At 37.6% G+C, this 13,192-nt stretch overlaps 1 protein-coding gene and 1 long non-coding RNA gene across 4 annotated transcripts in view; one reads left to right on the forward strand and one right to left on the reverse strand.

Annotated features, from left to right (window-relative positions):
• The window catches only part of LOC122154655, a 17,835-nt gene extending 9,814 nt beyond the window's left edge, over positions 1 to 8,021 (reverse strand). Inside the window, exons 1-2 of the long non-coding RNA XR_006166699.1 lie at positions 8,012 to 8,021; positions 1,722 to 1,731 (exon numbers count right to left, since the gene is read on the reverse strand). This is a non-coding gene — a long non-coding RNA (uncharacterized LOC122154655). The remainder of the gene's footprint in view (positions 1 to 1,721; positions 1,732 to 8,011) is intronic.
• The window catches only part of PDCD1LG2 (programmed cell death 1 ligand 2), a 13,575-nt gene extending 5,069 nt beyond the window's left edge, over positions 1 to 8,506 (forward strand). The window contains exons 1-7 of one of the 3 annotated variants that reach the window (XM_033003814.2): positions 268 to 299; positions 1,309 to 1,377; positions 2,686 to 3,048; positions 4,143 to 4,427; positions 4,984 to 5,124; positions 5,871 to 5,912; positions 8,055 to 8,506. In XM_033003814.2, the coding sequence (XP_032859705.1) occupies positions 1,323 to 1,377; positions 2,686 to 3,048; positions 4,143 to 4,427; positions 4,984 to 5,124; positions 5,871 to 5,912; positions 8,055 to 8,137 (969 nt within the window). In that variant the 5' untranslated portion in view covers positions 268 to 299; positions 1,309 to 1,322 and the 3' untranslated portion in view covers positions 8,138 to 8,506. Of the gene's footprint in view, positions 1 to 267; positions 300 to 1,033; positions 1,120 to 1,308; positions 1,378 to 2,685; positions 3,049 to 4,142; positions 4,428 to 4,983; positions 5,125 to 5,870; positions 5,913 to 8,054 lie in introns of those variants that run through there. The other 2 variants (XM_033003816.2, XM_033003817.2) reach the window with 2 other exon arrangements.
• The last annotated feature ends 4,686 nt before the right edge of the window (positions 8,507 to 13,192 follow it).

A 13,192-nucleotide genomic window follows, 5' to 3' on the forward strand; every position in this document is an offset into this window, starting at 1 on the left:
AGGTAACTAGCTTTCATTCACATGTAGCAAGTCTGCTTACTGTAGTTTGCATATCCACCTTTATGGTGACATAAAGGTCACCTTTAGCTGTGACATCAAAAGATTAAGGTCTAAATTTCCAGGAAAAGTCCTCTCATTTTGTCTGCTAATTTTGCTAAAGCTTGAGCCCAACTTTCTCAGGTACTCGGAGGTGAAAGTTGGAAGCGATCAGAGAAATGCAGCATCTGAGAAAATCAGAGCCAGAATATTTCAAGTGGAGCCACAAATGAATGGGGAACTAAAATTAAAAACCTTCTTCAGTAAGTCTAATTCTGAGGAAGTCTAAAATTGCTCCTTCTCTTGTTTACTTCCTTATGCTTATTTCTGGATCTTCTTCACTAACTTTTCAGATTATACTATATGTTAGCATGCCTTATTCAAAGTGATACTTCCTTCTTTTCTATTATCTCATTAGTTTTATTATAAATGCTGTCCCTGTTTTGGTTTTTTTTTTTTTTTTTTTTTTTTTTTTTTTTTTTTTTTTTTGCTTTTTAGTTATATTGATCTGTAGACAAATGTATGAACAAGAGTTTGCTTTTTACTGGAACAGGAACATACTAGAAAACTGGACTTTCTCCTTTTGCATTATTTCAAGGCTGTTGGTTTACTGTCAGTAATACGAGGTAGTGTGTTTCAGGCACTGCCACATGCAAAGTGAAAGAACTAGTGGCAGTATATCTTCATATCTAATCCATTCTGAAGCAAACTAATTTACCCACCCTGAGGTTTCCAGTATTTCACATTGAGTTCCTGGTATCTGCTGCTGTTGAGGTTAAAAAACTCAGTAAGTATCCTCAAAAAATTATGCAAAGCAGAGTTGAGACAAAATCAGGGTTAGTGATCTTGTAAACTAGATCAGGTTAGCACAAGCAGTTAAAAAAGTCTGCCTTTGCATATTTGTGAAGCTCTCCTGCACATGAAAAGACAACCGTAATTGCTTTTTATTATTCATGGGTGGAGTTTCAGTGTGAAGTTGTTGTAAAAGCACTGCCCTGCCAGACTGACTGCTTGCAAGCTACAAATCTTGAAAGCCTCACAGGTGAATTTGTGGAAATGTTTTATTTCCCTTCATTGCCACAGGTCAGTGGTCTATATTCCATGTGTGTGCACGGGTTCTTTTAATCAAGATTTTCCTTGTTTCTAGTGGTAGTTTGTTTTTACTTTTGCTGATTTTTAGCTGCTATTTATTTTGAAGGCTAGCATGGTTCTAATACACCTCAGCAGAAGGTAGTTGTTGCAAGTTCTGATGCAATTCTACTTTTGTTTCAGATCCACCAGAGAAAATGTTCCAGATCCTTTCAATGCTGTTGCTGGAAACACAGCTCTATGTGGTTTCAGGTGAGAGAAAAACTACCTTTCAATTCCAGCAGCAGAACCAATGCAGCAGATACTGCTACACCCTCAGTACATGGGCTTCAGGACCTCCAACCACACTGTCATGAACAGCCAGTGATGCTGGGAGCCTCTGCTTTGCAGTGTCTTACAGAAGGCACCGTGTACTAATTGAGCACAGGACAGGTGTCCGACACTTTCTACAGTCAGGCTTTAAAATGTATTGACAGCAGAGGCATCCAGCATTAGCAGGCATGGATATGAGAGGGAGGAAAAAAGCAACCTAAGCCCCTTGTCTAGTAGAACAACGTCAGTGTGAGGCAGAGTGGAGTAAACCCAGGTGTACTCACCTGCCTATGCCTGTAGCAGGATGAGCCTGGCTAAAACCCAGAAGGAGCTTGGCATTTTTTCTTATTATTTTTCCCCTCATTATGGTTGTATTTAAGCGAATAAACAAACATTGCTAAGGGGAATTGAAGCTTTCCCTGTAAGTATTTCACAAACACATGAAATAAAAGGAATGCATAAGCAGTTGCATGAACTTCTCTTTTGAATGTCTCTATCAATACTGGCATGTGCTTCTAAATTAAATCCACCAATATATTGTACATCCAAAATAGAAAGTAGTAACAAGGTATATCGAATGATGTATCATAACTAAGTCTCCTCTATCAAGTACACTTTAAAATGGCAAACTGTTCATAACGAGTTTCAGATTTGGTGAATGGATAAGAAGATTATTGTGATATACTTTTTGTAATACTGTTGCATGTAACTGAGAAGATGCATGGGATCAAATGGTGCTCACATAGTCCCAGGCTTGTGGAAGACTAATTGCTACATAGCAATTCTTCCAAGTTACATGTGCTTATCCAGGGTAACTATTTTTCACAGGAGTTACACCAGATTTTCTCTTTGTAAAGCATAATGAAATTAGATTTACTATTTCCACAATTGACTGTTGCTTTTACAAGAATCTTAGGACATATGAGATACAACCATAGTTTCATAGGAGTGCTCCCTGTGTAATCACTGACTCAGCCTTAGGTTATTTCTAAAATGTGAAAAAAAAACCCTTGCTCATTTTGTCCTTGTTTTTCAGGCTCTGTAATCAATACAAAATACAGATGATTTGCTATAAACATTGATGACATGGTAAAAATGTTAGTGTGAGTAAGAACAAAAAACGCTTAAAACTTTTAGTCAAACCAGTAACTATATGCCTGACTACATGACACCTCTTTGCCCAAATTTAAAGAAAATCAGAACATATTTTAAGAAAACAAATTAAACTGTTTTCTTTTCCTGCTGTAGCTTTATTTACAGTTGAAGTTCCTCAACAGCTATACGTTGTGGAGTGTGGGAGCAATGTGACCATGGAATGCAGATTCCCTGTGAATGGCTCGTTAAACCTACAACTCCTGACTGTTATTTGGGAGCAAAAAAGGCAAGGCCAGTCAAAATCAAAAGAGGTGTACACACTCCGCAATGGGAAGGCATTCCCTCCATCCCAACATCGCAATTACACAGGGAGAGCAGCACTTCTGCACAGTGAACTGAAGCAGGGACGAGCTATCCTTCAGATCACCAGTGTGAAGATCACAGATGCTGGATCTTACCTTTGTCTTATTGACTATCAGGGTGTGGACTACAAGTACATTACTTTGGAAGTAAAAGGTTAGTGGCTGAATTGAATGTAAGTATATATTCATTGACATGTGTCTACTAAATTCCTACAGGCTTGTCGAAATTGATTGATTTGGAGGAATTTGTTGCTAATTCTCACCAAGACCTTATGCTCAGCTCCCGGGTGAACCAAAGCAGTTGTCTTAGTGCTGGCTGGTCTTTGGTTCAACTGCCAGCTGAGCTTCTCTAGAGCAGCCTGTGCTGGAGAGGGAGAGAGACTGCTCCCCCTTCATCCTTCCTCCCTCCTCCTCTTTCTTCTTCCCACACCCTCTTCTCCAGTGCTACCACCCCGCACCTCCCATTTGACCCCCTGTCCCCTTGGGCTACCTCTGGCCATTCCCAAAATTCTCTCAGAGGTGCTTTAATTTACTTATGAGCTCTGCTGCAGCTACCCAAGTGGCTGGGAATTCCCTGAGTGACTGCAGCTACCAGAGCAAGGATATATGATTTTCTGTGTTTGTCAAAGCCAAATGGACATTAGTAATAAAGGCATACGTTACTGTATAGTGTGATAGACCTGTCCTTTGAAAAGCTTCTGGTGTTTCCCACTAACTGCAGAATGTCCACGTGATACAAGGCAGCATTCATTTCCCATCCAGGCATTTAAATAATGAGCTTTGTCGAACGCAAAAATGGATACAGTCATTTTTAAGACCCACATTGGTTCCGCTGAATTGTCCTCACAGAAATTCTAAGTTCATTTTGTTCTAATATGACAAAAATATCACACTTATGTATAAACTGTGGTAAAATAAACATTAAAACCAGCCTCTATCTTGAAGTGGCATATTCAAATAGAGAAAATAGTGTCCCATGAGACTTTACTTGTTTCCTCTGTATTGAAATTATAAATTCAGTGCCAACTGCTTATATAAAGTAGTGGAGTGAGTTCTGTCACTGTAGGCTTGACAAGGATTGAATAACAAATACTGAATTGTTCTAAAAAACATCCTTCATAATTTCAAATAAGTGCACCTCAGATACAGCCATAGGCAAAATATGGCATTAAAGGGAAAGAGGAAAAGTGAAGTGGGAAAATTACTATTGTTGCATAAAGTAATTTTACTCAACTTCTTCTTATGCAGCATCCTACAAGAGAATAAACACTCAAGTAATGAGAAAACCAGCTGAAGACAAGTTTGTTTTTACATGCCAGTCAGAAGGCTTTCCTCTGGCAGAGGTTTTCTGGCAAAATGAGAAGAACTTCAATCTCAGTGGATCTGTGAATACCACCTATACAGTGACCACAGATGGGCTCTACAATGTCACCAGCATCCTGACATTCAAACCAAATGTGAGTGAGAACTACAGCTGTGTGTTCTGGAATAAAGAACTGAATGAAGAAACTTCTGCTCGCATTTCCACTTTAGGTTTGTATCACCTTGAACTTGTACAAGACAGAGACTGTCTGTAGATACATTGTGTCCTATAATGCACCACTGGAATTCAGTTGTAGAAAACAGTGTAATATTGACACCCTGGGAAAGAAATAAGCCAGTATTACTCATGCTTTTAAAGGCTCAGCTAGCTCACACTCCAACAAGCCAGTCTGTCATTTCTCTATGTATTTTAATTTTATGGTACCTCCCATTATTTGTCTGCTGTTACGAAATAAATCTTTAAACTGTGTGTCATCCCTGATCTAGACTCATAAGTATTTGTCCTTCAAATGGGATATAGAAAAATTGCAGTAGTGCTCACTCAAATGCCATACAAATGAGAGATCTGACTAATTTTTTGTAAAGCTTCTTACAGTAATATCACAGAATAAAGTATTTGTAAAATGAGTGTAAAACACTATGTTGATAAATTTTAAGAATCTTTTGTTCAGTCAGAGCAAGACTTTGGAGAATCAGGACTTCCAACTTCATAAACAATGCCTGTTTTGTAAATTATAAATTTACTTTCTTTTCATGTTGTTGACAGCTTTAATGAGTACACAGTACAGCGGGCAAAAATCCCTGATCTTATTTGTCATCCCCATGTGTGTGATGGTAGCTGTCCTTCCCTCTGCACTAATAATCTTTCACAAAAGAAAATCATTCAAGAATGGGCAACCCAAAAAAGGTACCTTTTACTTCAGATAGTGGATCTTCTCCCTTATTTTTTCATTTTCCTGTGAATGACCTTTTGGAAATTTTAGTAACTCTAGGGACGCTTGTGACTTTGGTCACATTTTATTTCTAGATGCACTCTGTTCTAAAATGAGATCTTGGATCTTTTGAGTTGGGTTTTATTCTCCTCACCTTGTTACTTATGTGAGACATGGTATATAGGAAGATACATTTTTCTATCTGACCAGCTACTATTCTGTGAAGAATGCTAACAACCTTTGGCTTGGGTAAGGAGGGCTGTAAAAACATAGCCTGAATAGTGGTTTTCTTCATGGCTACAAAGACACTGTAGCTACAGAACTGTTATTTTCCATCTCCATTAAGGCTGTATAACTGAAATGGTATGCTGTACTGGACGATTACAAATAGTGTTTCTTTCCTTGTTTGCAAGTGCAATAGTGGAAAAATAATAAATCAAACAGGCTATTATTCTAGTCTTTTCTTGCACATGAATAGACACCGGTAAACTCAGACAAATGTATTTACAGTCATAAAATAGAAGCCTTGCTATTAAGGACTGCAGAATTTAGTTCACAAATTGTAAAATAAAATCGCAGAGAATCGTATGTATTTGGTAGAAGTTAATAATAAACTTAAATGTGCTTAAAGTTCAGTTTAATCTAAGAGTTTGTTGAGTTGTATTGTTTCTTTAAAATCTATAAATGTTTAATCTAAATTTGTATATATTTACTTAAACAGACAGGAAAAGAAAACTGAACCCTAACCTGAAAGATGAGAACAGTAAGTCATGGGATTTTCTATATTTATGCTTAAAGATTTTTCTTTCTTACAGCTAAAATATTTATAAATCTGCAGATGGCAACTTAAATAGTGTTACATCAAAATAGAGGCAAGTTTTGAATTTATATTAAACTTTTCTTCATTTTTTAAAAAATGCAGTATCTAACGTTATGACTTTGTCACAGGCAATGTAAAAATTTATATATGTTTGTTCCTTTTCAGTGAGATACAGATAGCTTGCATACCTAGCTCGGTATACACCTCTGTATACTAACCACAGTTTTAGTAGCCTCAGCTGAGTAGGATATGCACAGAAAGCTAGTTGTTTTGGAAAGCATCAAGATTTTTGTGGTAATAGTCTGATATACTTTTGGCTCAGGCCACAGGTTTTAATGATACCTCATTTATCTGGAATATTAGATCATCCACTGAGCCACATCTCATCTTATGAGTATGTGACTTCCCTAGACATACAGGAATTTTTCATGTTGCAGATGGAAGGTAATGCCTAAAAAAGTATCTGGATGCATATCACTGCCCTGTACTAAAATTGAACTGAAAAAGAAAAAGAGTTATAGAAAACGGTAAAGCAATATGATAAGAAAGCTCTTAAAACACTTGCTTATATAAATAAGTTTTGCGACCCATAAATAAAAGTCTGACTGGTTAATGTATTGTCAGAGGGAGTCTGTGGCCAGTGTTAGGTACGGTGGTACTGGGTTCAGCTGTAATTACTTGGCTTCCAAGCAGACCCTAACACAGCCCATTGAGGCCAGCTCCAATGTGCTCAGGAATATGAATGATTCTCCTCCAAGGAGCAAAATTGGAACAAAACTGTGATGCAGCTGACCAAGCAGCCTGAAGAAACAATACGTAACAGTTTCTGGACACATAGGCAGCTTTGGGCTTTCCCAAGGACAGGATTTACTTGCTAAGCCACCCATGTTAATCATGGCCGAAAAAAATGCATCAAGAATTCACCAGCTTGAAAAATAACTTCTGCAGGTGAAATGAAAACTAGGGATCGGCTACAGAAGTCATGAATTCACTGATTCCTGCATCACCTCTGATTGTAGTGCTTGCATTTTACTGGCAGCTGTCCAATCCACTGCCATCAAAATACCAGTCCACACCAGTCAAATAACACTTTCAGAAAAACACTTTCACCTTTCAGAAATTAGCACTGCTGTAGTCAAAGGCCCTTTCTTATTTTTCACATGATGGTGTGAAACTTCAGTGGAGTTATGCCATGTGCAATTAACAAAAGCTCAAGGCAAGTAACAATCTGGAGGACAGTGTTGGTGCATGTCCGGACATAATTCCAGTGCACATTGTCTGAGCATGGCGTGGCTTCCCATGACTTTTTGTATTACTGTTGTAGAACTTTTTCACTTTGTAGGCCCTAGTCTCCTCTGTGCACTTACCAAAATGAAGAAATTAAAGGAGAGGTAGCTGCTTTTTGTGGTTTTGTTTTACTTCTTCATTTGATGACCGAAATCTTTGTGCAACATGCAGTAAGTCATATGACAAACATTTATATTTCTCAGCATCATATATTTTTAAGAAACAGTGGAAAGAACCTTTTTTCCATGATGAGTAGGTAGCTGGAGCACAAAAGCCACAGATACTTTACCAGAGAGCCTTGGAAATGACCCACATGGCCCTGGTTACAGGAACAAGGATTGTTCATGTTATCATTTTAATTTACAGCTCAAGCTGTACCAGCACTGAAGATGTAGGAAGTTTGACCTCATCACTGAAGTTCCAGTTCTGCAAACTTTTATTTAAATGCACAGATTTTACTGACAAGTATTCCTGTGGATGCTATCTAACCAGATTTCAGTTTTGTTATTTCATTTTAATGGCTGATAGTCAGTGATACCTTTGATGTAATAGAAAATTCAGAATTTGGACCACAGATAAGAGAGAGAGATAATTCTTCACTCTGAAAAAATTGCAACAGGATGTCCTTATAATTAATGGCAGCTTTAAGGAGCCATGGTAACTTCAACACAGCCAAGCTTGCATACAGTGAAGATAGGGCTTTCACTCTTCACCACTTGGTTGTTAAAATCAGGCTATTTATTTCCTTAAATTACTGCAGATTTTTAAAATAATACTATTCCATTTTCTTTCTTTAAGGAGATGATTTTAACTCTCAAACTGAGGCTTTATACTTGTCAACTGTCACAGCTTCAAGAGAAAGTGGGAGTGTGGGTCTGTGAAAACTCTTCATCTCACATGCCGTAATTTGCACTTTTTGTATCTGGTTTTGGAGACTTCAAAGGAAAGTCACAGCACTTTAGCTTTGGGATGAACAGTGATCTCATGGGGATCTATTGGCACTGCAGCAATGAAAAGCTATGCCTCTTCAGATACCATATCTTGAAGTTACTGAGAATTATGCTGTCATGAAATGTGGTTTGCCATTGTGAAGATGTTATCTGAGTGCCTTTGATACACTTTACTTTTGGACTTACTGTTGCTCAAGGAATTTTTGTTTAAGAATGCTTCTACTAACTGTTCCAGTCTCAGGAATGGTACTTGAATTCAAACATCTTGTGAGAATTTGAATAAAAGCTGTACAAGCTATCTTATGTCTAAACAGTCATCTTTCAGGTGAAGACAGCATTACATGTCTGTATCTCATTTCCAAACTTTCCAACAAATTAAACTGGAAATTAGCACAAGTACCCACCAGCATGGCAATATATGGAAGGTGGTTCATATCACAAGAGCAGTAAGAGGTTGAAGTTAAATTAAAGGACAGACCAAAACCAGAAATCCCAACACTAACAGTAAATCAACATTATGCCACAGAAGAGAATTTTTATGCACAATCTATGTAAAGTCCCGTAAGTAAGTCAGGTAAAAAAACATGAACTGTGGTGGTATGCTACATGACAGTAAGAAGTTTTACATTTAAACTGATTACTCAACAGAATTTTCTTTAGGAGGAATTTGGAAGCAAAAGTGAAAATGAAGCTCAGCCAGATTTCTCCACTGATTATTTTGAAACAGTAATTTTAACTTCTCTCAGAGGAAAAGTTGAGTCTTTTCCATGCTAGGCAGTTACCTGCTTTACTTTCTGTTACTGGAATGCCTAAAAATTCCCCATTCAACTCCAAATATGCTGTGTGCTGCATATTTGCATATTAGCTTCTACAGTGCCAGTTTTGAAAAAATGGCTAACAAGCAACAACTTTGCATCTTAGATAGTCATCAGATAGTGAAGCAAGGACACCGGGTAGGATTTGTTTTTCATATATTTCATATATGAATTTCATATTATTTTCAAAGGGCATTGGCTCCCATGAGCTGCTTTTTCTCCTAAGATAGATGTAACAAGATTGAAGAAAGGTCTTCACATGGAAACTACATTTTTCATTATCTTGCTCTTGGAAAAGTGCTATCTGTTTCACAAAAAATACCATTATCTGTAACATTAATATTTTTTTCATAGCACTTGCTCTAGATTTGGATGGGAGCTGCTTCTCTGGTGTCACATGGCAGCTATTTACTCCAGAACAGACTGGACCTACAGTGCTGCTATGAGACCAGAAAGACAGCATTCACACCCTCTCCTGTTTCACCACAATAGCTAATTTTAAATAGCAAGACTGCTGTTGATTTTACTTGTGGAAGAGAAAAAAAAATTATATCTCTGTTATCACCTTCTACTTTAATATCTATATATTGTACCTTTAAATATTCACTTGTAGCCAATGGATTCAGCCGAGAAAAATCCACACAAGTCTTGCTATGTCCTTGCTGACACGGCAAATCAGGTAGATGTCAGAGAATCAGAGTCAGCTTCCTGAAGCATTGCTTAGCTTCAGATGCAATAGCAGCTTGGGGACTGCCCTGGCTTGCACCATCTAGCAATACCTAAGGGTCAGTGCATAAGGTCAAGCAGTTTCTCCCTGTGCCACATCTGTATTCTGCTGGGAACTGTGAGCCCCTTCTGTCAGCCACGGTGAAAAATTTAACACGCCGTGTTTCTGGAAGGACTTAATTTTGCTTTGTTCCATTACATTTTTCCTTATAACCATTAAATGGAAGTAATTAAAACTGAATTTATTTGGGTGAACATAAATAGTATGTCACAGCCTTTGAAATTAGATTATGGTGATTATCATTGTTCCTTACTGAAATGAAAGTCATCCTGATATTATCTTATGCTCCTGAGTAAATGTTGTCTTTGTGTGGGCAGGGAAGACCAGGTGTGGGCAGTGCTTCCTGCCCATTTCACAGGCACAGCAAACACTGCCCTGCTTTCCCTCTTAATGGTCTGTACACTGAAAGTTTCACCTGACATCCCTAGGCAAAGGCAGCCCAGCTTTGCACAGCAATCCTATGCCCTATTCACTCCATTTCATATGAAAGGAGCAATAGTACTATTTAATGTAATAACCATAAGAATATCCAGAAACATATCTTGGTTTACAAGTTCCTATTTTTACCAGGTCTCACTGGATACTTATGAACTGCAATAAAAATAAATCATGATGATTGTCACATCTTAGTATGTGAAAGTTATCTTGTCAGCAGTTTGACCAGTCTATATGTGTCCATGAAATCATGCATGAGTTGTTTTTTACTGTAGACCATTGAGCATATGATATGTGTGTGATACAATGAGTCTGTTCTTTCTGCTTCAGCTACTGTTTTACACGCTGTTATCTTGCAACAGCTGAAGTAAGGGTTCTCATATACAGACAAATTGCTTGCAAAATGTTTGAAGGATTTGTTTGGTTTTGTTGGTTTTGTTTTGTTTTGTTTTGTTTTTTGTGTTTTCTTTTTTGTTTGGTTTTTTTTTTTTTTTTTTTAATATAGTTTTGAAGTTTTCAGAGATTCAAGAGCTCATATTATTAGACTATAAAATATTAGATATTTTTAGATGTAATATAGATTAGTTTGTAGAGATTGGCTTTAAAACTCAGTTACATTCTCAATTGGCATTTTAGACTGGCATAGTGAATAGCTTGCATTGGAAGCTTCTGTTACCTTTTCTGATATGTACCTCCTCTATTCATCTCCATACATTTGTCCCAAATAGGAGAATGTCATAAGCAATAGCATGTTATTGTACTGCATAAAGGTATGGATTCAGTTAAAGCTGGTGGAGTGTTTGTATGAAAAGATGTGCAAGGAATCTACTCACTTGTTTATAGTCATCAAAAACATAGTTCACTGAATTTTAATGATGACCATTTTTCACAAGCAAGTATTAAAAAAAATAGTTTTGAGGTATTTAATTCTTCTTGTATGGCTAACGAACAACACTTTTGCAATCCTCTGACCTGATTTACTATTAAGCAACATAGTTGCCATTTTAGCACAGCAGCAACTGGCAAATTGGGCGATTAGTCTTCCTGCTCATTCCTCACCTCTGCTATTTACCATAGATTCTAAGGGTTTGCAGTATATTAATCTGTACTTTTCTATCACAACAACATTTTCAGTACCTGTGAGTTGCAGCTTGCTCTGTCAGCACAGACGAGTAGGATTAGCTCTGTTTTGTACCATGTTCACTTTCATACTGGCAACAGCCTAAATCCACTCAATTTACTTGATTTCCATTAACACAGACATGGCTGAAAGCAACAGTTAACATCAAAAATGTTAGTATCTTTGGGAGAAGACTGAAGTGGAAGAGGGATTTCTAATGGCCAGTTGAAACATAAGTCTTACACGGCTTGCATCTGCATACCAGGAAACTACCAGCTGGTTCTGACCATGGCTTACTGGGAGCAGTTGAGAATGCCTTTTAGAGGTTTGGATCGCCAATGAACAAAGCCCTGTGTTTTTTTAAGAAATGGTGCAGAATTTCTTCCTTCACCTGACAGAAACATGCTTCTTGCCACCAAACCCAGTATCTTCTTACTTCACAAAACAGCAAAGGAGAAAAGTTTTACAAACCATCTCTATACTGTAAAGAATCACTGTTCCTGGAACAGATCTAATATCAAAGTTGGCTTTTATTTCTGTGGGTGTGGGGATCAACAAAGTGACCTTCAGAAGTCCCTTCTAATCCAAAGTGACCTTTGATCGTAAATCTGTTGTTCTAATTAGCTTCCGTATCCTTTGCAATTATCTGACTTTTCTTATACTCTGATGAAAGTGTGGCCTGAAAGTATAGCTTCACATCAAAGACTGCCATCTGGTTTGACAAGGCATCTTAGTTTTCCTCAGCATGTTGTCAAGTGTGCCCTGAAATACTATTTTATAGCCACTGCACTATTTCAGTCAGCTTCAATATGTAGCAATATAGTAAAAAAGTAGTTGACACAGGTAAGTGCACTGTGCAAACATTGTTAAAAGCTGACTTGAAAGAAACATTAATCAAGTTCAAATGTATTTACTTTTGGCTTTTTTGTTTACTGCCCTTTTTCTGCAGCTGAGGTTTGTTTACTCACAACCCTCTTTCCTTAATGGGCTTTTCCAAGTGAGAAGTGAAATGTCTTTCATGCAAAGTCTGTGTTAGAAACCACTTTACATAAGGAAATAAAACAAACAATATGCAGTAGAAGTTTGAAGAGTGGGTTTAAGTGCATTCCTTAAGCACACATGTTTTTCAAGCAATGGGACAAGATAATTGCATGAATTTCAGCTGCTGATGGCAGGGCTTTCTTTGGTGAGGTGGGGAATCTATCTAGTCAGAAATTTAGAGTTCTAATTGCAGTAGAAATGCCACTAGCAAGAATATTGTTGTGCTACTGGATGACTGCATTTGTGTATGAAATCCACCTTTTTTTCAGGTGAGATGATGAACATACTCTTCCCAAATCTAAAATAGACAATTGTCAATCTTAACAATGCTTCAGCTTGTCAACAGCTACACCAAAATGCTAAGATGACAAATGGTAAAATAACTCTTTCCACATTGTATTCATGGAGCAGTAAAATAAAACCTGGCAGAACAAAGAAGTCTTGTATTGGTGAAGAAACATAAACCTGAGAAGGTCACTGAGAAAGGAGAAGCTTTTGGTGGGAAAAGGGAACAAGAGAAGGTCAACAATTTTTGTTTCAAGAGGGGCCCAGAATTTTTGTGAGAATAGTAAAGTCAGATGAAGCATTGGGAGCTCAAAGAACTTCCTGGTTCATATAAGAAGCTGTGAACTGCTGAGGAATGCTTCTGTACATCCCCAAAATATTGCAACCCTAGTCCATGGAGCTGTCTCAAACTGGTGAGAAAACTGAGGCAGCAAGACATCTGTAAATTTATTGAGCAAAAGCAACATGTTTAGACCTCCACACAGGGTTGTTGATTTTCTCTG

Source organism: Tyto alba, unplaced genomic scaffold (assembly GCF_018691265.1).
Source record: "Tyto alba isolate M040663 unplaced genomic scaffold, T.alba_DEE_v4.0 Super-Scaffold_42, whole genome shotgun sequence".
NCBI lineage: Eukaryota > Metazoa > Chordata > Aves > Strigiformes > Tytonidae > Tyto > Tyto alba.